A 25,802-nucleotide genomic window follows, 5' to 3' on the forward strand; every position below is an offset into this window, starting at 1 on the left:
GATACAATGTATAGAGATGATGATGGGGATACAATGTATAGAGGTGATGATGGGGATACAATGTATAGAGATGATGATGGGGATACAATGTATAGAGGTGATGATGGGGATACAATGTATAGAGGTGATGGGGATACAATGTATAGAGATGATGATGGGGATACAATGTATAGAGATGATGATGGGGATACAATGTATAGAGATGATGGGGATACAATGTATAGAGATGATGATGGGGATACAATGTATAGAGATGATGGGGATACAATGTATAGAGGTGATGATGGGGATACAATGTATAGAGGTGATGATGGGGATACAATGTATAGAGATGATGGGGATACAATGTATAGAGGTGATGATGGGGATACAATGTATAGAGGTGATGATGGGGATACAATGTATAGAGATGATGATGGGGATACAATGTATAGAGGTGATGGGGATACAATGTATAGAGGTGATGATGGGGATACAATGTATAGAGGTGATGATGGGGATACAATGTATAGAGGTGATGATGGGGATACAATGTATAGAGGTGATGATGGGGATACAATGTATAGAGATGATGGGGATACAATGTATAGAGGTGATGATGGGGATACAATGTATAGAGGTGATGATGGGGATACAATGTATAGAGATGATGGGGATACAATGTATAGAGATGATGGGGATACAATGTATAGAGATGATGATGGGGATACAATGTATAGAGATGATGAGGATACAATGTATAGAGATGATGATGGGGATACAATGTATAGAGGTGATGATGGGGATACAATGTATAGAGATGATGGGGATACAATGTATAGAGATGATGGGGATACAATGTATAGAGATGATGATGGGGATACAATGTATAGAGATGATGAGGATACAATGTATAGAGATGATGATGGGGATACAATGTATAGAGATGATGAGGATACAATGTATAGAGATGATGATGGGGATACAATGTATAGAGGTGATGATGGGGATACAATGTATAGAGATGATGGGGATACAATGTATAGAGGTGATGATGGGGATACAATGTATAGAGGTGATGATGGGGATACAATGTATAGAGATGATGGGGATACAATGTATAGAGGTGATGATGGGGATACAATGTATAGAGGTGATGATGGGGATACAATGTATAGAGATGATGATGGGGATACAATGTATAGAGATGATGGGGATACAATGTATAGAGGTGATGATGGGGATACAATGTATAGAGGTGATGATGGGGATACAATGTATAGAGGTGATGATGGGGATACAATGTATAGAGATGATGGGGATACAATGTATAGAGGTGATGATGGGGATACAATGTATAGAGGTGATGATGGGGATACAATGTATAGAGGTGATGATGGGGATACAATGTATAGAGATGATGATGGGGATACAATGTATAGAGATGATGATGGGGATACAATGTATAGAGATGATGGGGATACAATGTATAGAGGTGATGATGGGGATACAATGTATAGAGATGATGGGGATACAATGTATAGAGGTGATGATGGGGATACAATGTATAGAGGTGATGATGGGGATACAATGTATAGAGGTGATGATGGGGATACAATGTATAGAGATGATGGGGATACAATGTATAGAGGTGATGATGGGGATACAATGTATAGAGATGATGAGGATACAATGTATAGAGATGATGATGGGGATACAATGTATAGAGGTGATGATGGGGATACAATGTATAGAGATGATGGGGATACAATGTATAGAGGTGATGATGGGGATACAATGTATAGAGATGATGAGGATACAATGTATAGAGATGATGATGGGGATACAATGTATAGAGATGATGATGAGGATACAATGTATAGAGGTGATGAGGATACAATGTATAGAGATGATGAGGATACAATGTATAGAGATGATGATGGGGATACAATGTATAGAGGTGATGATGGGGATACAATGTATAGAGGTGATGATGGGGATACAATGTATAGAGGTGATGATGGGGATACAATGTATAGAGGTGATGATGGGGATACAATGTATAGAGATGATGGGGATACAATGTATAGAGATGATGATGGGGATACAATGTATAGAGGTGATGATGGGGATACAATGTATAGAGATGATGATGGGGATACAATGTATAGAGGTGATGGGGATACAATGTATAGAGGTGATGATGGGGATACAATGTATAGAGGTGATGATGAGGATACAATGTATAGAGGTGATGATGGGGATACAATATATAGAGGTTCCTTCCTCAGAAGAGATACAATGTAATCATTCTCATTCTAGTCTATAGTGCCGTCCTCCTCCGTGGCGCAGTACAAAGTGATCAGATCTCGGGGTCACATCTCTCCTTGCAGCCAATGAATTCTCAGTCGCAGAGACTTCTGGGAGTTGTAGTTGTGATGCAGAGGGAAGGGGTCATGTGACCGGCAGGGTGTGCAGTGTGGAGGCAGCAGGATCTACAGGAGGGGGGGAGGGGGGTCATGTCACCCAGATCTGTGTACATCCCAACTGCCTCTGTCAGCGATATTGTCCCACGGTATCGGTCACTGACTCTCAGATCTCGGCTCCCACTGGGGCCCCGAGTACCTCGAAGGGTTAATGATGTCTGGAAGGGCTCGGTGGTCGGTGAGTATTCGCTATTCACATGTGGCGTCACACTGGCGTTGAGTCGCGTCTTCAACCGTTTTTCCAGCTGCAGCAAACAGCAGAACGCGACAACCTGAACAACCAATCAGGTTGAAGCTTTTGCAGTGTTACCTCGTGCCACGTGGGGTGTGGCTCTCTGATTGTACAATCCGGTTGCATGGTGAGCATATGACAATGTGTGAGCCTCAATCTGCCGAGATCGGAAGACACGGGAAATGGAATATTAAGAAACGATTGTGTGAGACGGAATAAACGTCACCGAACTATTGTGTGTGCGATTCTACAGAGAGTGAGATCAGAGTCTGTGTGTGTGTGGCCATACACTATACAATCTGATTGGACAATTTCCTTTCTGGAGTTACCAAAGCTATGCAAGGCTCACCATACATGTTACAATCTTTGGACAATCAATTTGTACAGAGATTGTATAGTGTGTGTCCCCCTGACAGGAGATTGTACAGAGATTGTATAGTGTGTGTCCCCCTGACAGGAGATTGTACAGAGATTGTATAGTGTGTGTCCCCCTGACAGGAGATTGTACAGAGATTGTATAGTGTGTGTCCCCCTGATAGGAGATTGTACAGAGATTGTATAGTGTGTGTCCCCCTGACAGGAGATTGTACAGAGATTGTATAGTGTGTGTCCCCCTGACAGGAGATTGTACAGAGATTGTATAGTGTGTGTCCCCCTGACAGGAGATTGTACAGAGATTGTATAGTGTGTGTCCCCCTGACAGGAGATTGTACAGAGATTGTATAGTGTGTGTCCCCCTGACAGGAGATTGTACAGAGATTGTATAGTGTGTGTCCACCTGACAGGAGATTGTACAGAGATTGTATAGTGTGTGTCCACCTGACAGGAGATTGTACAGAGATTGTATAGTGTGTATCCACCTGATAGGAGATTGTACAGAGATTGTATAGTGTGTGTCCCTGACAGGAGATTGTACAGAGATTGTATAGTGTGTGTCCCCCTGACAGGAGATTGTACAGAGATTGTATAGTGTGTGTCCCCCTGACAGGAGATTGTACAGAGATTGTATAGTGTGTGTTCCCCTGAAAGGAGATTGTACAGAGATTGTATAGTGTGTGTCCCCCTGACAGGAGATTGTACAGAGATTGTATAGTGTGTGTTCCCCTGAAAGGAGATTGTACAGAGATTGTATAGTGTGTGTCCCCCTGAAAGGAGATTGTACACAGATTGTATAGTGTGTGTCCCCCTGACAGGAGATTGTACAGAGATTGTATAGTGTGTGTCCCCCTGACAGGAGATTGTACAGAGATTGTATAGTGTGTGTCCCCCCCTGACAGGAGATTGTACAGAGATTGTATAGTGTGTGTCCCCCCCTGACAGGAGATTGTACAGAGATTGTATAGTGTGTGTCCCCCTGAAAGGAGATTGTACAGAGATTGTATAGTGTGTGTCCCCCTGACAGGAGATTGTACAGAGATTGTATAGTGTGTGTCCCCCTGACAGGAGATTGTACAGAGATTGTATAGTGTGTGTCCCCCTGACAGGAGATTGTACAGAGATTGTATAGTGTGTGTCCACCTGACAGGAGATTGTACAGAGATTGTAAAGTGTGTGTCCCCCTGAAAGGAGATTGTACACAGATTGTATAGTGTGTGTCCCCCTGACAGGAGATTGTACAGAGATTGTATAGTGTGTCCCCCTGACAGGAGATTGTACAGAGATTGTATAGTGTGTGTCCCCCTGACAGGAGATTGTACAGAGATTGTATAGTGTGTGTCCCCCTGACAGGAGATTGTACAGAGATTGTATAGTGTGTGTCCCCCTGAAAGGAGATTGTACAGAGATTGTATAGTGTGTGTCCCCCTGACAGGAGATTGTACAGAGATTGTATAGTGTGTGTCCCCCTGACAGGAGATTGTACAGAGATTGTATAGTGTGTGTCCACCTGACAGGAGATTGTACAGAGATTGTATAGTGTGTGTTCCCCTGAAAGGAGATTGTACAGAGATTGTATAGTGTGTGTCCCCCTGACAGGAGATTGTACAGAGATTGTATAGTGTGTGTCCCCCTGACAGGAGATTGTACAGAGATTGTATAGTGTGTGTCCACCTGACAGGAGATTGTACAGAGATTGTATAGTGTGTGTCCCCCTGACAGGAGATTGTACAGAGATTGTATAGTGTGTGTCCCCCTGAAAGGAGATTGTACAGAGATTGTATAGTGTGTGTCCACCTGACATGAGATTGTACAGAGATTGTATAGTGTGTCCCCCCCTGACAGGAGATTGTACACAGATTGTATAGTGTGTGTCCCCCTGACAGGAGATTGTACAGAGATTGTATAGTGTGTGTCCCCCTGACAGGAGATTGTACAGAGATTGTATAGTGTGTGTCCCCCTGACAGGAGATTGTACAGAGATTGTATAGTGTGTGTCCCCCTGACAGGAGATTGTACAGAGATTGTATAGTGTGTGTCCCCCTGACAGGAGATTGTACACAGATTGTATAGTGTGTGTTCCCCTGAAAGGAGATTGTACAGAGATTGTATAGTGTGTGTCCCCCTGACAGGAGATTGTACAGAGATTGTATAGTGTGTGTCCCCCTGAAAGGAGATTGTACACAGATTGTATAGTGTGTCTCCCCCTGACAGGAGATTGTACAGAGATTGTATAGTGTGTGTCCCCCTGACAGGAGATTGTACAGAGATTGTATAGTGTGTGTCCCCCTGAAAGGAGATTGTACAGAGATTGTATAGTGTGTGTTCCCCTGAAAGGAGATTGTACAGAGATTGTATAGTGTGTGTCCCCCTGACAGGAGATTGTACAGAGATTGTATAGTGTGTGTCCACCTGACAGGAGATTGTACACAGATTGTATAGTGTGTGTCCCCCTGACAGGAGATTGTACAGAGATTGTATAGTGTGTGTTCCCCTGACAGGAGATTGTACAGAGATTGTATAGTGTGTGTCCCCCTGACAGGAGATTGTACAGAGATTGTATAGTGTGTCCCCCCCTGACAGGAGATTGTACACAGATTGTATAGTGTGTGTCCCCCTGAAAGGAGATTGTACAGAGATTGTATAGTGTGTGTCCCCCTGACAGGAGATTGTACAGAGATTGTATAGTGTGTGTCCCCCTGAAAGGAGATTGTACATAGATTGTATAGTGTGTGTCCCCCTGACAGGAGATTGTACACAGATTGTATAGTGTGTGTCCCCCTGACAGGAGATTGTACAGAGATTGTATAGTGTGTGTCCCCCCCTGACAGGAGATTGTACAGAGATTGTATAGTGTGTGTCCCCCTGACAGGAGATTGTACAGAGATTGTATAGTGTGTGTCCCCCTGACAGGAGATTGTACAGAGATTGTATAGTGTGTGTCCCCCTGAAAGGAGATTGTACAGAGATTGTATAGTGTGTGTCCACCTGATAGGAGATTGTACAGAGATTGTATAGTGTGTGTCCCCCTGACAGGAGATTGTACACAGATTGTATAGTGTGTGTCCACCTGACAGGAGATTGTACAGAGATTGTATAGTGTGTGTCCCCCTGAAAGGAGATTGTACAGAGATTGTATAGTGTGTGTCCCCCTGACAGGAGATTGTACAGAGATTGTATAGTGTGTGTCCCCCTGACAGGAGATTGTACAGAGATTGTATAGTGTGTGTCCCCCTGACAGGAGATTGTACAGAGATTGTATAGTGTGTGTCCCCCTGATAGGAGATTGTACAGAGATTGTATAGTGTGTGTCCACCTGACAGGAGATTGTACAGAGATTGTATAGTGTGTGTCCCCCTGACAGGAGATTGTACAGAGATTGTATAGTGTGTGTCCACCTGACAGGAGATTGTACAGAGATTGTATAGTGTGTGTCCCCCCCTGACAGGAGATTGTACAGAGATTGTATAGTGTGTGTCCCCCTGAAAGGAGATTGTACAGAGATTGTATAGTGTGTGTCCACCTGACATGAGATTGTACAGAGATTGTATAGTGTGTGTCCACCTGACAGGAGATTGTACAGAGATTGTATAGTGTGTGTCCCCCCCTGACAGGAGATTGTACAGAGATTGTATAGTGTGTGTCCCCCTGAAAGGAGATTGTACAGAGATTGTATAGTGTGTGTCCCCCTGACAGGAGATTGTACAGAGATTGTATAGTGTGTGTTCCCCTGAAAGGAGATTGTACAGAGATTGTATAGTGTGTGTCCCCCTGACAGGAGATTGTACAGAGATTGTATAGTGTGTGTCCCCCTGAAAGGAGATTGTACAGAGATTGTATAGTGTGTGTCCCCCTGAAAGGAGATTGTACAGAGATTGTATAGTGTGTGTTCCCCTGAAAGGAGATTGTACAGAGATTGTATAGTGTGTGTCCCCCTGAAAGGAGATTGTACACAGATTGTATAGTGTGTGTCCCCCTGACAGGAGATTGTACAGAGATTGTATAGTGTGTGTTCCCCTGACAGGAGATTGTACAGAGATTGTATAGTGTGTGTCCCCCTGACAGGAGATTGTACACAGATTGTATAGTGTGTGTCCACCTGACAGGAGATTGTACAGAGATTGTATAGTGTGTGTCCCCCTGAAAGGAGATTGTACAGAGATTGTATAGTGTGTGTCCCCCTGACAGGAGATTGTACAGAGATTGTATAGTGTGTGTCCCCCTGACAGGAGATTGTACAGAGATTGTATAGTGTGTGTCCCCCTGACAGGAGATTGTACAGAGATTGTATAGTGTGTGTCCCCCTGATAGGAGATTGTACAGAGATTGTATAGTGTGTGTCCACCTGACAGGAGATTGTACAGAGATTGTATAGTGTGTGTCCCCCTGACAGGAGATTGTACAGAGATTGTATAGTGTGTGTCCACCTGACAGGAGATTGTACAGAGATTGTATAGTGTGTGTCCCCCCCTGACAGGAGATTGTACAGAGATTGTATAGTGTGTGTCCCCCTGAAAGGAGATTGTACAGAGATTGTATAGTGTGTGTCCACCTGACATGAGATTGTACAGAGATTGTATAGTGTGTGTCCCCCTGAAAGGAGATTGTACAGAGATTGTATAGTGTGTGTTCCCCTGAAAGGAGATTGTACAGAGATTGTATAGTGTGTGTCCCCCTGACAGGAGATTGTACAGAGATTGTATAGTGTGTGTCCCCCTGAAAGGAGATTGTACAGAGATTGTATAGTGTGTGTCCCCCTGAAAGGAGATTGTACAGAGATTGTATAGTGTGTGTTCCCCTGAAAGGAGATTGTACAGAGATTGTATAGTGTGTGTCCACCTGACAGGAGATTGTACACAGATTGTATAGTGTGTGTCCCCCTGACAGGAGATTGTACAGAGATTGTATAGTGTGTGTTCCCCTGACAGGAGATTGTACAGAGATTGTATAGTGTGTGTCCCCCTGACGGGAGATTGTACAGAGATTGTATAGTGTGTGTCCCCTGACAGGAGATTGTACAGAGATTGTATAGTGTGTGTCCCCCCCTGACAGGAGATTGTACAGAGATTGTATAGTGTGTGTCCCCCTGACAGGAGATTGTACAGAGATTGTATAGTGTGTGTCCCCTGACAGGAGATTGTACAGAGATTGTATAGTGTGTGTCCCCCTGACAGGAGATTGTACAGAGATTGTATAGTGTGTGTCCCCCTGACAGGAGATTGTACACAGATTGTATAGTGTGTGTCCCCCTGACAGGAGATTGTACAGAGATTGTATAGTGTGTGTCCCCCCCTGACAGGAGATTGTACAGAGATTGTATAGTGTGTGTCCCCCTGACAGGAGATTGTACAGAGATTGTATAGTGTGTCCCCCCTTGACAGGAGATTGTACAGAGATTGTATAGTGTGTGTCCCCCTGACAGGAGATTGTACAGAGATTGTATAGTGTGTGTCCCCCTGACAGGAGATTGTACAGAGATTGTATAGTGTGTGTCCCCCTGACAGGAGATTGTACAGAGATTGTATAGTGTGTGTCCCCCTGACAGGAGATTGTACAGAGATTGTATAGTGTGTGTCCCCCTGACAGGAGATTGTACACAGATTGTATAGTGTGTGTCCCCCTGAAAGGAGATTGTACAGAGATTGTATAGTGTGTGTCCCCCTGACAGGAGATTGTACAGAGATTGTATAGTGTGTGTCCCCCTGAAAGGAGATTGTACAGAGATTGTATAGTGTGTGTCCCCCTGAAAGGAGATTGTACAGAGATTGTATAGTGTGTGTCCCCCCTGACAGGAGATTGTACAGAGATTGTATAGTGTGTGTCCCCCTGAAAGGAGATTGTACAGAGATTGTATAGTGTGTGTCCCCCTGAAAGGAGATTGTACAGAGATTGTATAGTGTGTCCCCCTGAAAGGAGATTGTACACAGATTGTACACTTTGAAATTTGTACAATCTCCTTTAGATCCAACAATAGGTAGGTAGTGGACGGGCCTGCCAGATTGGATACAATTGGATTGGATAGTCAGGTAGGTCCTCAAATGTATCGTTTTTGTAGATCTAAACTAAAGTTGATGAATTGATGGCTGACCATACACCATGCAATCCGATTGTACAATCTACCTTAGATCTACTGTGTAGCACATGGGGCCTCCTGATCTGACACAAACGGAATGGATTGTATAAGTTCGTCCTCATGTTACATAGGGAGATTATACAATTTCTGTACAATCAGATTGTAGAGTGTATGGCCAGAACATTTCTGAAATCTGATCACTTTCAGGGGTGCGGCCAGGACCGGATCTCCCGTTAGGCCCTGCAGGCGTGTGCCTATAGACCACAGAACCGAAGGGGCAGATTTTCCCTGTATGGTCATTGGGCGCCCATTCATGGCCCTCAATCAGCAGACATACCGACTTCTCTCCCGTGACCGTACAAGCATGCTCTCAGTGTTGTCTTCTGCTGTGCAGGTCCCCATTACCTTCGATGAGGTGGCCGTGTATTTCCTGGAGGAGGAATGGCGCCATCTAGAGGCGTGGCAGAGACAGCTATACCAGGAGGTGATGAGGGACAATCTGGAGGCCGTAATATCGTTGGGTATGTCCCGATTCATATTGTATACCGTCCTGAGCTCAGGACAGACGGGAAATCTGTGCTAAACCCGGTCCCATGTATGGGGGATGGTCAGGACTGGTCCCATGTATGGGGGATGGTCAGGACTGGTACCATGTATGGGGGATGGTCAGGACTGGTACCATGTATGGGGGATGGTCAGGACTGGTCCCATGTATGGGGGATGGTCAGGACTGGTCCCATGTATGGGGGATGGTCAGGACTGGTCCCATGTATGGGGGATGGTCAGGACTGGTACCATGTATGGGGGATGGTCAGGACTGGTACCATGTATGGGGGGATGGTCAGGACTGGTCCCATGTATGGGGGATGGTCAGGACTGGTACCATGTATGGAGGGATGGTCAGGACTGGTACCATGTATGGGGGATGGTCAGGACTGGTACCATGTATGGGGGATGGTCATGACTGGTCCCATGTATGGGGGGATGGTCAGGACTGGTACCATGTATGGGGGATGGTCAGGACTGGTCCCATGTATGGGGGGATGGTCAGGACTGGTCCCATGTATGGGGGGATGGTCAGGACTGGTACCATGTATGGGGGATGGTCAGGACTGGTACCATGTATGGGGGATGGTCAGGACTGGTCCCATGTATGGGGGATGGTCAGGACTGGTCCCATGTATGGGGGGATGGTCAGGACTGGTACCATGTATGGGGGATGGTCAGGACTGGTACCATGTATGGGGGATGGTCAGGACTGGTACCATGTATGGGGGATGGTCAGGACTGGTACCATCTATGGGGGGATGGTCAGGACTGGTACCATGTATGGGGGGATGGTCAGGACTGGTCCCATGTATGGGGGATGGTCAGGACTGGTACCATGTATGGGGGGATGGTCAGAACTGGTACCATGTATGGGGGATGGTCAGGACTGGTCCCATGTATGGGGGATGGTCAGGATTGGTACCATGTATGGGGGATGGTCAGGACTGGTACCATGTATGGGGGATGGTCAGGACTGGTACCATGTATGGGGGATGGTCAGGACTGGTACCATGTATGGGGGGATGGTCAGGACTGGTACCATGTATGGGGGATGGTCAGGACTGGTACCATGTATGGGGGATGGTCAGGACTGGTACCATGTATGGGGGATGGTCAGGACTGGTACCATGTATGGGGGATGGTCAGGACTGGTACCATGTATGGGGGGATGGTCAGGACTGGTACCATGTATGGGGGGATGGTCAGGACTGGTACCATGTATGGGGGATGGTCAGGACTGGTACCATGTATAGGGGGATGGTCAGGACTGGTACCATGTATGGGGGGATGGTCAGGACTGCTACCATGTACAGTTGCAAGAAAAAGTATGTGACCCCCTTGGGATTACGTGGAGTTTTGCATGAATTGGGCATAAAATGTGCTCTGAACGTCATCTAAGTCACAACAATAGAAGAACACAGTCTGCTGAACATAATACTACACAAACATTAGATGTTGCCATGGTTTAATTGCACATAACATGTAAACATTCACAGCGCAGGGAGGAAAAAGTATGTGAACCTTTGGACTTAATAACTGGTTGACCCTCCTTTGGCAGCAATAACCTCAACCAAATGTTTCCTGTAGTTGCAGATCAGACCTGCACAACGATCTGGAGTCATTTTGGACCACTCCTCTTCACAAAACTGTTCCAGTGTAGCAATATTCTTGGGATGTCTGGTGTGAATCGCTCTCTTAAGGTCATGCCACAGCATTTCAATGGGGTTGAGGTCAGGACTCTGACTGGGCCACTCCAGAAGGCGTATTCTGTGCTGTTGCAGCCATTGTTTTGTTGAATTACTTGTATGCTTTGGGTCATCATTGTCCTGTTGCATCACCCATCCTCTGCGGAGCTTCAGTTGGCGGACAGATGGTCGTACGTTTTCCTGCAAAATGTCTTGATAAACTCTGGAATTCATTTTCCCATCAATGACAACAATCCGTCCAGGCCCTGAGGCAGCAAATCAGCCCCAAACCATGATGCTCCCTCCGCCATGTTTCACAGTGGGGATGAGGTTTTGATGTTGGTGTGCTGGGCCTTTTTTTCTCCACACATAGTGTTGTGTGTTCTTCCCAAACAACTCAATCTTGGTTTCATCTGTCCACAGTATATTCTGCCAGTAGTGCTGTGGAACATCCAGGTGCTCTTTTGCAAACTTCAAACGTGCTGCAATCTTCTTTTTGGCCAGCAATGGCTTCCTCCGTGGTGTCCTCCCATGTACTCCATTCTTGTTTCATGTTTTCCTTATTGTAGATGTGTCAACAAAAATGTTAGCATGTGCCAGAGATTTCTGTAGGTCTTTAGCTGACACTCTGGGATTCTTCTTTACCTCATGCAGCATTCTGCGCTGTGCTCTTGCAGTCATTTTTACAGGACGACCACGCCTAGGGAGAGTAGCAACAGTGCTAAACTTTCTCCATTTGTAGACAGTCTGTCTTACCGTGGACACAGGAACATCAAGGCTCAAGGAGATACTTTTGTAACCCTTTCCAGCTTCATGCAAGTCAACAATTCTTGATGGTAGGTCTTCTGAGAGCTCTTTTCTGCGAGGCATGGTTCACATCAGACAGTGCTTCTTGAAACCAGTAAACCCAAAACAGGTGTCAGCAACACATCCAATATCATCACACTGATTGGAGTCAAGGTTGGCTCACTCCTGGCTCCAATTAGCTCTGGGAGAAGTCATTAAGCTAGGGCCTCACATACTTTTTCCTCCCTGCGCTGTGAATGTTTACATGTTATGTGCAATTAAACCATGGCAACATCTAATGTTTGTGTAGTATTATGTTCAGCAGACTGTGTTCTTCTATTGTTGTGACTTAGATGACGTTCAGAGCACATTTTATGCCCAATTCATGCAAAACTCCACGTAATCCCAAGGGGGTCACATACTTTTTCTTGCAACTGTATGGGGGATGGTCAGGACTGATCCCATGTATGGGGGATGGTCAGGACCGGTACCATGTATGGGGGATGGTCAGGACCGGTACCATGTATAGGGGGATGGCCAGGACTGGTACCATGTATGGGGGATGGTCAGGACTGGTACCATGTATGGGGGGATGGCCAGGACTGGTCCCATGTATAGGGGGATGGTCAGGACTGGTACCATGTATGGGGGATGGTCAGGACTGGTACCATGTATGGGGGATGGTCAGGACTGGTACCATGTATGGGGGATGGTCAGGACTGGTACCATGTATGGGGGATGGTCAGGACTGGTACCATGTATGGGGGATGGTCAGGACTGGTACCATGTATGGGGGGATGGTCAGGACTGGTACCATGTATGGGGGATGGTCAGGACTGGTACCATGTATGGGGGGATGGTCAGGACTGGTACCATGTATGGGGGATGGTCAGGACTGGTACCATGTATGGGGGATGGTCAGGACTGGTACCATGTATGGGGGGATGGTCAGGACTGGTACCATGTATGGGGGATGGTCAGGACTGGTACCATGTATGGGGGATGGTCAGGACCGGTACCATGTATAGGGGGATGGTAATGACTTGTACCATGTATGGGGGGAATGCCAGGAACGGTACCATGTATGGGGGATGGTCAGGACTGGTACCATGTATGGGGGATGGTCAGGACTGGTACCATGTATGGGGGGATGGTCAGGACTGGTACCATGTATGGGGGATGGTCAGGACTGGTACCATGTATGGGGGGATGGCCAGGACTGGTACCATGTATGGGGGGATGGTCAGGACTGGTCCCATGTATAGGGGGATGGCCAGGACCGGTACCATGTATGGGGGGATGGCAAGGACCGGTACCATGTATGGGAGGATGGGCAGGACTGGTACCATGTATGGGGGATGGCCAGGGCTGGTACCATGTATGGGGGGGGGGATGGCAAGGACTGGTACTATGTGTGGGGGATTGTCCAGGACTGGTACCATGTATGGGGGGATGACCAGGACTGGTACCATGTATGGGGGGATGGGCAGGACTGGTACCATGTACGGGGGGGGGGGATGGCAAGGACTGGTACTATGTGTGGGGGATTGTCCAGGACTGGTACCATGTATGGGGGGATGGTCAGGACTGGTACCATGTATGGGGGGAAGGGCAGGACTGGTACCATGTACAGGGGGGAAGGCCATGACCGATACCATGTATGAGGGGAAGTTCAGGACTGGTACCACATGTGGAGGGGATGACCAGGTCCGGTACCATGTATGGGAGGATGGCCAGAACCAGTACCATGTATGAGGGGATTACCAGTGCTGGTACCATGTATGGGGGGAAGGCCAGGTCTGGTACCATGTATGGGGGGGATGGCCAGGTCTGGTATCATGTACAGGAGGGAAGGCTAGGACCAGTATTCAGTTTGTATGGGAGAAGGTCAGGACCAGTACCATGTACGGGGGGATGGCTTGGACTGGTACCATGTACAGGGGATGGTCAGGACTGGTACCATGTATGGGGGATAGCAGAACTTGTACCATGTATGGGGGGATTGCCAGGATCGGTACCATGTACAGGGGGAAGGACATGACCAGTACCTTATACAGGGGGATAGCCAGGACTGGTACCTTATACAGGGGGGGGGATTGCCAGAATTTATACCATGTATTGGGGGATGGCCAAGACTAGTGCCATGTATGGGGGAATGGCAAGGACCGGTACCATATATGGGGAATGGCAAGGACCGGTACCATATATGGGGGATGGCCAGGATTTGTACCATGTATGGGGGATGGCCATGACTGGTACCAGGCACAGAGAGCCCATTGGTATCATGCACAGGGTGCCCGCCATGTACAAGGTGATCACCACAATCATTTACAAGGTAAGTGCCAGGACCAATACCATGCACAGGGTGCCTACCAGGACCAGTATCACGTACGGGGGAATGGCAAGGAATGGTACCTTGTACAGAGTGATTGCTAGGACTGGTACCATGTACAGGGTGCATTCCTGGACCAGTACCATGTGCAGGGTGCATTCCTGGACCAGTACCATGTACAGGGTGCCCGCCGGGACCAAGAACATACACTCAGTGTGTAGGCAGTCACATCAGAATCAGAATAGTGGGAAGTGAAGTTCCTCCAGACCCCATATGTGTCACCCACCAGGCCAGTGAGGTAGGTACCCCGGGGCTAGTCTCTCACTTCTCCTCAGGTGTACACAGGATGACGTGGCTCTCCTCAAAGTCTGCACTTTGCTCTCTCCTCCACCCCACCCCCCGGAGATGTGAACCCAGAACTGCCAGTACTCCCAAGACCAAATCAGGCTGTCCATAGTGCTGCCTGGTGACAACTCATCACCGTAGCAATCGTTGGGGTTTCTCTGAAGCTTTCCACATTTCCATGTTCCATATTGGATTCTAATGAATCCCTTTAATTGAAAGGTAAAGGGGACCTCTAGCCAAAATGTGTTGTCCTGTTTGGGGGTGACAACTAGAGATGAGCGAATTTTTCAAAAATTCGATTCGGCTGATTCGGCGAATTCCAGGAAGAAATTCGATTCGATGCGAATTAATTCGCTACGAAGTTAACTTATAAAAAGGGTTTCTAGGCTTCAGAGAGCCTTTATATTAGTGCTGAACACTGTACCTTTAATGTAAATGCCCTTGGAGATGAGGAAGGAGAAGGTGAAGGAGAAGGAGAAGGATGAGAAGAAGGAGAAGGATGAGAAGAAGGAGAAGGATGAGAAGAAGGAGAAGGATGAGAAGAAGGAGAAGGATGAGAAGAAGGAGAAGGATGAGAAGAAGGAGAAGGATGAGAAGAAGGAGAAGGATGAGAAGAAGGAGAAGGAGAAGGATGAGAAGAAGGAGAAGGATGAGAAGAAGGAGAAGGATGAGAAGAAGGAGAAGGATGAGAAGAAGGAGAAGGAGAAGAAGAAGGAGGAGAAGAAGGAGAAGGATGAGAAGAAGGAGAAGGAGAAGGATGAGAAGAAGGAGAAGGAGGAGAAGGAGAAGAAGGAGAAGGAGAAGGATGAGAAGAAGGAGAAGGATGAGAAGAAGGAGAAGGATGAGAAGATGGAGAAGGAGGAGAAGGAGAAGAAGGAGAAGGAGAAGGATGAGAAGAAGGAGAAGGATGAGAAGATGGAGAAGGAGAAGGAGGAGAAGGAGAAGAAGGAGAAGGATGAGAAGAAGGAGAAGGAGAAGGATGAGAAGAAGGAGAAGGAGAAGGATGAGAAGAAGGAGAAGGATGAGAAGAAGGAGAAGGATGAGAAGAAGGAGAAGGATGAGAAGAAGGAGAAGGAGAAGGATGAGAAGAAGGAGAAGGAGAAGGATGAGAAGAAGGAGAAGGATGAGAAGAAGGAGAAGGATGAGAAGAAGGAGAAGGATGAGAAGAAGGAGAAGGATGAGAGAAAGGAGAAGGATGAGAAGAAGGAGAAGGATGAGAAGAAGGAGAAGGATGAGAAGAAGGAGAAGGATGAGAAGGAGAAGGATGAGAAGAAGGAGAAGGATGAGAAGAAGGAGAAGGATGAGAAGAAGGAGAAGGAGAAGGATGAGAAGAAGGAGAAGGATGAGAAGAAGGAGAAGGAGAAGAAGGAGAAGGAGGAGAAGGAGAAGGATGAGAAGAAGGAGAAGGAGAAGGAGAAGGAGAAGGAGGAGAAGAAGGAGAAGGATGAGAAGAAGGAGAAGGAGAAGGATGAGAAGAAGGAGAAGGAGGAGAAGGAGAAGAAGGAGAAGGAGAAGGATGAGAAGAAGGAGAAGGATGAGAAGAAGGAGAAGGATGAGAAGATGGAGAAGGAGAAGGAGGAGAAGGAGAAGAAGGAGAAGGATGAGAAGAAGGAGAAGGATGAGAAGATGGAGAAGGAGAAGGATGAGAAGAAGGAGAAGGAGAAGGATGAGAAGAAGGAGGAGAAGGATGAGAAGAAGGAGAAGGAGAAGGATGAGAAGAAGGATGAGAAGAAGGATGAGAAGAAGGAGAAGGAGAAGGAGGATGAGAAGAAGGATGAGAAGAAGGATGAGAAGAAGGAGAAGGATGAGAAGAAGGATGAGAAGAAGGAGAAGGATGAGAAGAAGGAGAAGGATGAGAAGAAGGAGAAGGATGAGAAGAAGGATGAGAAGAAGGAGAAGGATGAGAAGAAGGAGAAGGATGAGAAGAAGGACAGTTCTGTGACAGTTTCTGTCTATTTCTGACAGTTCTGGGACATTCCCTCCATACAGCGGTTGAAACATTGTATCTATTTGTTTCCATAAATGACATTCTGCAGATACACTTAGAGGAGCTCTGCAGATACACTTTTTGCCGGCTTGGAATTATTCTTATTTTCATCCTACTTCTTCTTCTTCTTCTTCTTCTTCTTCTTCTTCCTCATCCTCATCCTCTTCTTCTTCTGAGGATGAGGATGAAGAAGAAGTAGGATGAAAATAAGAATAATTCCAAGCCGGCAAAAAGTGTATGTGCAGAGTTCCTCTATTTCTGACAGTTCTCTGACAGCTTCTTCACATGTACAGCGGTTGAAACATCTGTATCCTAAATGGAAACTAATAGATACAATGTTTCAACCACTGTACATGTGAAGGAACTGTCAGAAATAGCAGAGCTCTCTGCAGGGACACTTTTGCCGGCTGATCGGGAAAAATCCGATTTGCGCACCCGAAGTAGGCAAATATTCGGATTCGACGCGAATCAGATTTTTCCTGAAATTCGTATCGAATTCCGGTTCGCCTGGTTCGATTCGCTCATCTCTAGTGACAACCATGTGTCCTGTCACTGATAACTGTCACTGGCACTGATAGAGGGGTGAATCCTCCTAGCAGGGTCACTGACAGCCATTCCAACAATTCCACACTCCATCCAAAACCAAACATAAGTGAAGGAGTAGACTGGAGAGTCTTGGGAAGGTCCTCCTAGTTAGGATACTTATGAGGTTAGGATACATTTAGGTTTTTGTTTGGGATTCTTTGTTATCAGTGGAGCAGAGTGTGATTATTTGTGGCTGTTGGGTCCTGCTGGTTGCAGGCTCAACTACCTCCCCCAGCCTTCTAGTGGGTTCTAGATTGTAGTGGGCTGGAGGAGGCAGACCCTGGACTTGAATATTCATACCACCTCAGCAAATCACTGGAGAGAAGAGGATGCCCAGTGGTGGGCTGAGGGGTGTATACATAGTCTGGGGCCTGGAAGAGCGGGGTCCTTGTCCTGGAGGAGAAGACCCAACCTGAAGGGCTGCTGCCCTTCTGGGCTGATTACCTATAGTCTGCAGGAGATCATCGAAGTCCCAGCTCAGGACTCACCTCATTTCCTGGCTGGAGGAAATTCAACATCATCCAGGCTGAATAGGAACATCTCCTCCTCCAGACTGACACCCACCAATCAAGGCATTTTGATAGTTGCATAACTCCACATAAATGTGTTTTAGCTTTACATACCTGAATATGGTGGTGTGGCTCACTAAAAATGGCATCTTTCTTCGCAGGATACGAGTATCGCCATCCCCCTCCCTCACCGAGGGTCTTCACAGAAGATGATAAATGGACATTCCGACATTCTGAAGACCCCTTGGGTAAGTGAAGCTATGTCCTCGGGTCTTCAGTCTACCATCGAAGAAGCAAGTGATTTGATTATTTGTCGTTTCAGAGGCAGATGAAGAGAAGGAGCCACACATCAAGGTTCAGAGAACGTTCCAGAATCATTCTCCCGGTTCTTCAGGACATCTAACAAATGGAGTCACCCAGCATGAGAACCAGAAGCCTCCATCTGCTAAGAAACCTCACCGGTGTTTGGAGTGTAAGATGATCTTCGGTAGCTGGTCCCAATTTGCTGCACATAGACGGACCCATGACCAGGTGAAGGCCAAACATGCCAAAACAAGACAAGCCCTAAAACCAGCAGATTCCCAGAAGCGGGCTCGTGACCAGAGAAAAGTCCTGGGTCCAAGTGAAAGTGACACAGTAAAACCAGTTACCTCCCAGTCTGTTGCTCCTGACGGAAAGGTCTTCAAGTGCAATAACTGCGACAAAACCTTTATCAATAGGTCGGTCCTCTCTCTGCACCAGAGGACGCACACTGGGGAGAAAATCTTCAAGTGCCTTGAATGTGGGAGGAGCTTCACTAAAAGGGCGCAGCTGGTGGTGCACAGAAAATGCCACATAGAAGACAGGCCATACAAATGTACGCTTTGCGAGAAAAGCTACAACCAACGCTCGAAGTTGGTGGAACACCACAGAACTCACACGGGAGAGAAACCATTTCAGTGCTCAGTGTGTGGGAAAGGCTTCACCAAGAGGTCCCACCTTAAAGAACACCTGCGGATCCATAACGGCGATAAACCCTATAAATGCGACCAGTGCGACAAGACTTTCCACTACCCATCCAACCTGGTGGAGCACCAGAGGACTCATTCTGGTGACAGACCATTCCAGTGCACTGAGTGCGATAAGAGCTTCATTAAAATGTCCAAACTTATTGTCCACCTCCGGGTACACACCGGGGAACGACCATACAAGTGTCCTGAGTGCGGTAAAAGCTTCAGCCAGCAGTCTAACCTGGTTGGCCACCAACGGACACATACCAGACAAAAACCATTCAGGTGTGACATATGCAATAAGAGTTTTAGCCACCATTATGTTCTTGTGGTCCACCAAAGATCCCACTCAGGGGAAAAACCCTACAGATGTTCTTTATGTGAGAAAGCCTTCAGCCAGAATTCCAACCTTAAGCTTCATATGAAGGTTCATGAGCCAGAAAGGGACCAATACAAGCGCCTGAAGACCAGGCATGAGCCACAACCTCCAGATATTTATGATGTACGCATGAAGAACAATCATGAACCTCAACCATCCAGTGACCTTGATGTATGCAAGAAGAACAATCATGACTCTTTAGGTGTTTATAATTCATACAAAAAGACTTTTTCTGTGAAAGAACATAATATCCTGGACATATGCAAATCCCAACATGACCCGCAACCAATGAATGTCCTTGACTTGCGCAAGAGTAAATTTCGAGAGCCTAAGCCAAAGAAAGGACCTGACATTTGCAAGAAGCCCCATAATGAACCACACGAGGTGAACACGCATGGAATACAGAGGAAAACAACCAATATTTGTAGGAAAACTTGCCATGAATCACAACCACCTAATGACACAGACCTATGCAAGAAGACTTCTCCTGAGCTCCAACCAATGAACAGCCCTGAGGTATACAAAAAGACCTATCAAGCACCACAACAAAAGAACCATCATGAACTCTCCAGGAGGACAACCCATAAATCACAACTGCGAAACTGCACTAATATAAAAGAGAAGACCTCCAAAAAAGAACACCTGGACCATCAAAGCTCCTGCTCTGATGATTCCACCAAAGGACCTGAGAGTGGAACGGAACCTATACCGACTCGAACAGCATATACCGAGAATGATCCAGATGTCACAGAGGACTTAGAAGATGCGTATCTTCCATGGTCCCCCTTGAGTCAGTACCTGGCGGCTGTGTGGCCCCCAGAGAAGCAGTATAGCTGCAGCGAGTGTGACAAAACTTTCTTGGAGAAATCCAAGTTTGTCATCCACCTTCGCACGCACACCGGGGAGCGCCCCTTCAAATGCTCACAGTGCGGGAAGGCCTTCATCCAATGGTCCCGCCTGACGGAGCACCGCAAAACCCACACCGACGAGAAGCCTTACGTGTGCGGCGAATGCGGCAAAAGCTTCATCAAACGCTCCAAGCTGACCATCCACCAGAGAATTCACAGCGGGGAACGCCCTTACGCCTGCCCCGAGTGTGGCAAACGCTTCAGCCAGCAGTGCAACATGGCCGTCCACCAACGCATCCACACCGGGGAAATGCCCTTTAAATGTACAGAGTGCAATAGGTTGTTCAGGTACCAGACCGCGCTCAACAGACATAGGCGGAGCCACGCATCTGAGACGTAGCCCCGCCCCGATGTCAGACATGTATAGGTGAAAGAAAATAAATCATTTTAAATCTACAAAAAGATACAAAATGAATCATTTGTGTACAAGTAAAGATTGTGTGAAATTTGTCTTGGTTGTAGTTGTGCTGAGAGGTCTGCCCCCCGCTGGAGAATCGGGAATATACAGGATGGACTGAGAGTGAGCCGGCAGAACCCATTTCTTGTATTTCTTACGGGATTCCTATTCTGTAAATGGAGATGATAACAGAATGGGCCAATCAGAAAATAGATAATGGCAACAAGTAAACCAATGAAATGCCCCCCCCTGTTCAATAGTCTGCACCCCCTTATTTCTTAGTCCTGTGTGTCGCCCCCTTCAGCACCAATGACAGCTTCTGTAATAGTTGTCTATGAGACCCCCAGAATTCATGTAGGTGGTAGAGCCGCCCATTCGTCTCAGCAAAATGACTCCAGGTCATGCAAACTCTTTTGGTGGTCTTGCATGGACCGCACGTTTGAGATCTTCCCAGAGCGGCTCGATGATATGAAGGTCAGGAGACTGTGATGGCCACTCCAGAACTTTCACCTTTTTCTGCTCTAACCACTGGAGGGTCAGCTTGGCCTTGTGCTTAGGGTCATTGTTGTGCAGGAAAGACCAAGAGCGTCCCATGAGCAGCTTGCCTCCAGAACACAAATTGTCTCTAGTACCAAAACGACCAATGACTGCATGAGAAAAGTCCTTGGTGGTCTTGCATGAACCACACGTTTGAGATCTTCCCAGAGCGGCTCGATGATATGAAGATCAGGAGACTGTGATGGCCACTCCAGAACCTTCACCTTTTTCTGTTGTAACCACTGGAGGGTCAGCTTGGCCTTGTGCTCGGGGTCATTGTTGTGCAGGAAAGACCAAGAGTGTCCCATGAGCAGCTTTCCTGCAGAACACAAATTGCCTACAGGACCAAAACGACCAATGACTTTCCATGAGAAAAGTCTTTGGTGGTCTTGCATGAACTGCATGTTTGAGATCTCCCCAGAGTTGATATTGAGGTCAGGAGACTGTGATGGTAACTCCAGACCTTTTTCTGCTCTAACCACTGGAGGGTCAGCTTGGCCTTATGCTTGGGGTCATTGTTGTGCTGGAAAGACCAAGAGTGTCCCATGAGCAGCTTTCCTACAGAACACAAATTGCCTCCAGGACCATGTGCAAAGTCTTTGGTTGTCCTGCATGACCCGAATGTTGGTGACCTCCCCAGAGCAGCTCGGTGATATTAAGGTCAGGAGACTGTGATGGCAGTGATGAGCAGCTTTCCTGCAGAACCCAAATTGTCTCCAGGACCAAAACGACCAATGACTTTGCATGAGCAAAGTTCTTGGTGGTCTTGCATGAACCGCATGTTGAAGATCTTCCCAGACCGGCTCGATGATATGAAGGTCAGAAGACTGTGATGGTCACTCCAGAACCTTCACCAAGTCCAAGAGCGTCCCATGAGCAGAAGAATGCAAATTGTCTGCCAGTATTTTCCGATAACATGCTGCATTCATCTTGTCATCAATTTTCCCAAGATTCCCCGTGCCTTTTAGATCTCACAAGCCCCCAAAACATCAGTGAGCCACCACCATGCTTCACAGTGGGGATGGTATTTTTGTCATTGTAGGCCTTGTTGACCCCTCTCCAAACATAACGCTTAGGGTTGTGACCATAAAGTTCTATTTTGGTCTCGTCACTCCAGATTACATTGTGCCAGAAGGTGCGAGGAGTGTCAAGGTGTTGCCGGGCATGGTGAAGCCGGGCTTTATTGCAGCATTGGAACAGTAAAGGCGTCTTTCTGGCAACTCAACCATGCAGCTCATTTTTGTTCAAGTGTCGTCTTGTTGTCCCCCGTCCCATACTCCCCCTTCCTTTAAATTGTAAGCTCCACGGGCCGGGCCCTCCTATTCTTTCTGGACTGAAATGTATTGTAATTGTACCGCCCCCCTTATATTGTACAGCGCTGCGCAGACTGTTGGCGCCATAAATCCTGTATAATAATAATAATATTGTGCTCCTTGAAACACCCACATAGTCTTTTTCCAGAGCAGCCTGTATACCTCCTGAGGTCACCTGTGGGGGCTTTTCTTTGTATCCCAAACAATTCTTCTGTCAGTTGTAGCTGCCATCTTTCTTGGTCTACCTGACCTTGGCTTGGTATCAAGAGATATCCGAATTTATTACTTCCTAGTAAGTGATTGAACTGACTGGCCTATTCAAGGCTTTGGACATCTTTTTATATCCTTTTCCATCTTTATAAAGTCCCATTACCTTGTTACGCAGGTCTTTTGACAGTTCTCTGCTCCCCATGGCTCAGTATCTAGCCTGCTCAGTGCATCCACGTGAGAGCGAACAAACTCACTGACTATTTATACACTGACACCAGGGGTGGACTGACCAGTCATGGGCCCCCCCGGGCAATAGGGGATCATGGGGTCCCTGTGTCCTCACCCACACTCAAACCACACCCAAAAAAGCCTATGAAAGGTACCAGGGGCATCTCATGGGGCCCCCTACTGATCCCAGGCCCTCGGGCAGTACCCGAGTTCCCAAATGGTCAGTCCGCCCCTGACTGACACTAATTGCAATGTAAAAATCCACAGATGTGGGAAATTACCCTTTAGTGGCCATGGTACCCTGTGTCTGTCCCCTTGTGTGCCTGTACCAAGGCTGGACATTCCAGGGGGCGGAAACTTTTGATCTAGGGGCGGGGACTTCTGATCTGGGGGCGGAGACTTCTGATCCGGGGGTGAAGAGTTTTGATTCAGGGGGTGGATACTTCTTATCCGGGTGCGGAGACTTCTGATCCGGGTGCGGAGACTTCTGATCCGGGGCAGAGACTTCTGATTCGGGGGTGGAGACTCCTGATCTGGGGGCGGAGACTTCTGATCTGGGGGGTGGAGACTTCTGATCCTGGGGTGAAGACTTCTGATCTGTGGGCGAAGACTTCTGATCCAGGGGTGAAGACTTCTGAACCAGCGGGCGGAGACTTCTGATCCAGGGGGCGGAGACTTCTGATCTGGGGGCAGAGACTTCTGATCCAGGGGGTGGAGACTTCTGATCCCGGCCGTTTGGGGGATGCCTGTTATCATTAGGATTCAAAAAGGAGCCAAACAACCATGTGATCATAAATGGCGTCCTATCATCGCCATCTTTCAATAAAAGTTTTTTGGCAGATCGGTCAGATTTTCAATATCAATGCCGAAATTTCACTATTTCTGCCAGGGGAGGGAGACTTTTCAGCACAGCTGTAAGTGATGTTCTCAGTGGTGGGAATTTATTTTATTTATTTATTTCAGGTACTTCTATAGCACCATCACTTTACGCAGCACTTTACATATATATTGTACATTCACATCAGTCCCCGCCCCCGAGGAGCGTACAATCTAAGGTCCCTAACTCACATTCATACATACACATACTAGGGACAATTTAGACAGGAGCCAATTCACCTCCCAGCATGTCTTTGGAGTGTGGGAGGAAACCAGAGTACCCGGAGGAAACCCACGCAGGCACAGGGAGAACATGCAAACTCCAGGAAGGTGGTGCCGTGGTTGAGATTAGAACCAACAACCCGAGTACTGCCAGGCGGAAGTGCTAACCATTTAGCCACTGTGCTGCCCCATTGTAAAGGAATGTAAAGTGGGGTGTTTGTGTGTGTGTGTATGTGCAGGGGCGGACTGACAACTCATGGGGCCCCCGGGCAATAGGGGATCATGGGGCCCCTGTGTCCTTGCCCAAAATCAAAAAAGCCTATGAAAAAGGTACCAGGGGCATCTCATGGGGTCCCCTACTGACCCAGGGCCCTCGGGCGGTGCCCGAGTTTCCAACTGGTCAGTCCGCCCCTGTGTATGTGTATATATATACACACTATATTGCCAAAAGTATCGGTGGATTCAGGGGTTGGGCTTGGCCCCCTAGTTCCAGTGAAGGGAACTCTTAAGGCGACATTTTGGACAATTTCGCGCCCCCAACTTTGTGGGAGGAGTTTGGGGATGGCCCCTTCCTGTTCCATCATGACTGCGCACCAGTGCACAAAGCAAGGTCCATAAAGACATGGAGGAGCCAGTTTGGGGTGGAGGAACTTGACTGTCCTGCACAGAGTCCTGACCTCAACCCCATAGAACACCTTTGGGAGGAATTAGAGCGGAGACTGCGAGCCAGGCCCCCTCCCCCGACATCAGTGCCTGACCTGACAAATGTGCTTCTGGAAGAATGGTCCAACCTTCCCATAGACACCCTCCTAAACCTTGTGGACGGCCTTCCCAGAAGAGGTGAAGCTGTTATAGCTGCAAAGGGCGGAGCCAACTCAATATTGAACCCTACGGACTAAGACTGGGAGGGGCCATTAAAGGTCATGTGTGTGGAAAGGGCGGGGCCAACTCAATATTGAACCCTACGGACTAAGACTGGGGGGCCATTAAAGGTCATGTGTGTGGAAAGGGCGGGGCCAACTCAATATTGAACCCTACGGACTAAGACTGGGGGGCCATTAAAGGTCATGTGCGTGGAAAGGGTGGAGCCAACTCAATATTGAACTCTACGGACTAAGACTGGGGGGCCATTAAAGGTCATGTGTGTGGAAAGGCCGGCGGCCTGATACTTGGGGCAATATGGTGTATATATATTTTTTAGACATTTGTATAGATTGGGGTTGTTCCTCTCCGTGACATTCTGGCTCCCCCAGTGGACCTGTGTAATCTGATGATCTTTGTAAGTGTGGAACATATAAGGGGGGAATATGACGTTTTATTTGCACCCTTATAGAAAACTAAACTAAAAATGAATAGAACTCATATTTCTAGGATTCTTCTTGCTGATATTCCTCCTATGTGGTGGTCCCCGGGCTATCCCACACTCCTGGCCGGCTCTTTGGTGAGGTTCCTTCCATCTCGGTGACCCCTCTCTGTGGTGGACCATTTGTGGAGTGGAGGTCTGGTTGTGGGCGGGGTTCTCACCTTTGCATATGATGTACTTACCGTAGTGAACAGTATTTTATATCTCACACCTATTATTGTATTTTAGTTGGTATCCTGAATGCGTTCTTCCTGAAGAAGCCACGAGGAGAAACATGTAGAAGAACATGCATAGAGGACCTCGCCAACATGTCTGTACCAACTGGAGAGGAAATCCATCCAAGCCGTCTCTGGGAAATGTTTCTCTGGTTTTAATATGGATTTGTAATGAATATTACTGGTTTATAATAGTTTATGTTTGGTTTATGCATCTTACATATAGTCCCTGCACCATATCG

The 25,802-nt window shown here is 47.3% G+C and overlaps 1 protein-coding gene across 1 annotated transcript; it reads left to right on the plus strand.

Moving 5' to 3' along the window:
• The first annotated feature begins 2,435 nt into the window (after nt 1-2,435).
• On the plus strand, nt 2,436-25,754 carry LOC149430705 (uncharacterized). Its single transcript, XM_089666075.1, has 5 exons — nt 2,436-2,643; nt 9,540-9,666; nt 18,085-18,171; nt 18,246-20,566; nt 25,574-25,754. Exons 1-4 carry the CDS (start codon nt 2,617-2,619, stop codon nt 20,537-20,539), a joined length of 2,535 nt encoding a protein of 844 aa, XP_089522201.1. The 5' UTR covers nt 2,436-2,616; the 3' UTR covers nt 20,540-20,566; nt 25,574-25,754.
• The last annotated feature ends 48 nt before the right edge of the window (nt 25,755-25,802 follow it).

This window comes from Staurois parvus, unplaced genomic scaffold, assembly GCF_062004578.1.
Source record: "Staurois parvus isolate SC_StPar_1 unplaced genomic scaffold, SC_StPar_1.0 ptg002512l, whole genome shotgun sequence".
NCBI lineage: Eukaryota > Metazoa > Chordata > Amphibia > Anura > Ranidae > Staurois > Staurois parvus.

Coding starts and splice junctions, on each gene's coding strand:
- LOC149430705 (XM_089666075.1), top strand. CDS start 2,617: ATGATGTCTGGAAGGGCTCGGTGGTCG. Junction 9,667..18,084: donor GGAGGCCGTAATATCGTTGG/GTATGTCCCGAT, acceptor CTTTCTTCGCAG/GATACGAGTATCGCCATCCC. Junction 18,172..18,245: donor ACATTCTGAAGACCCCTTGG/GTAAGTGAAGCT, acceptor TTGTCGTTTCAG/AGGCAGATGAAGAGAAGGAG.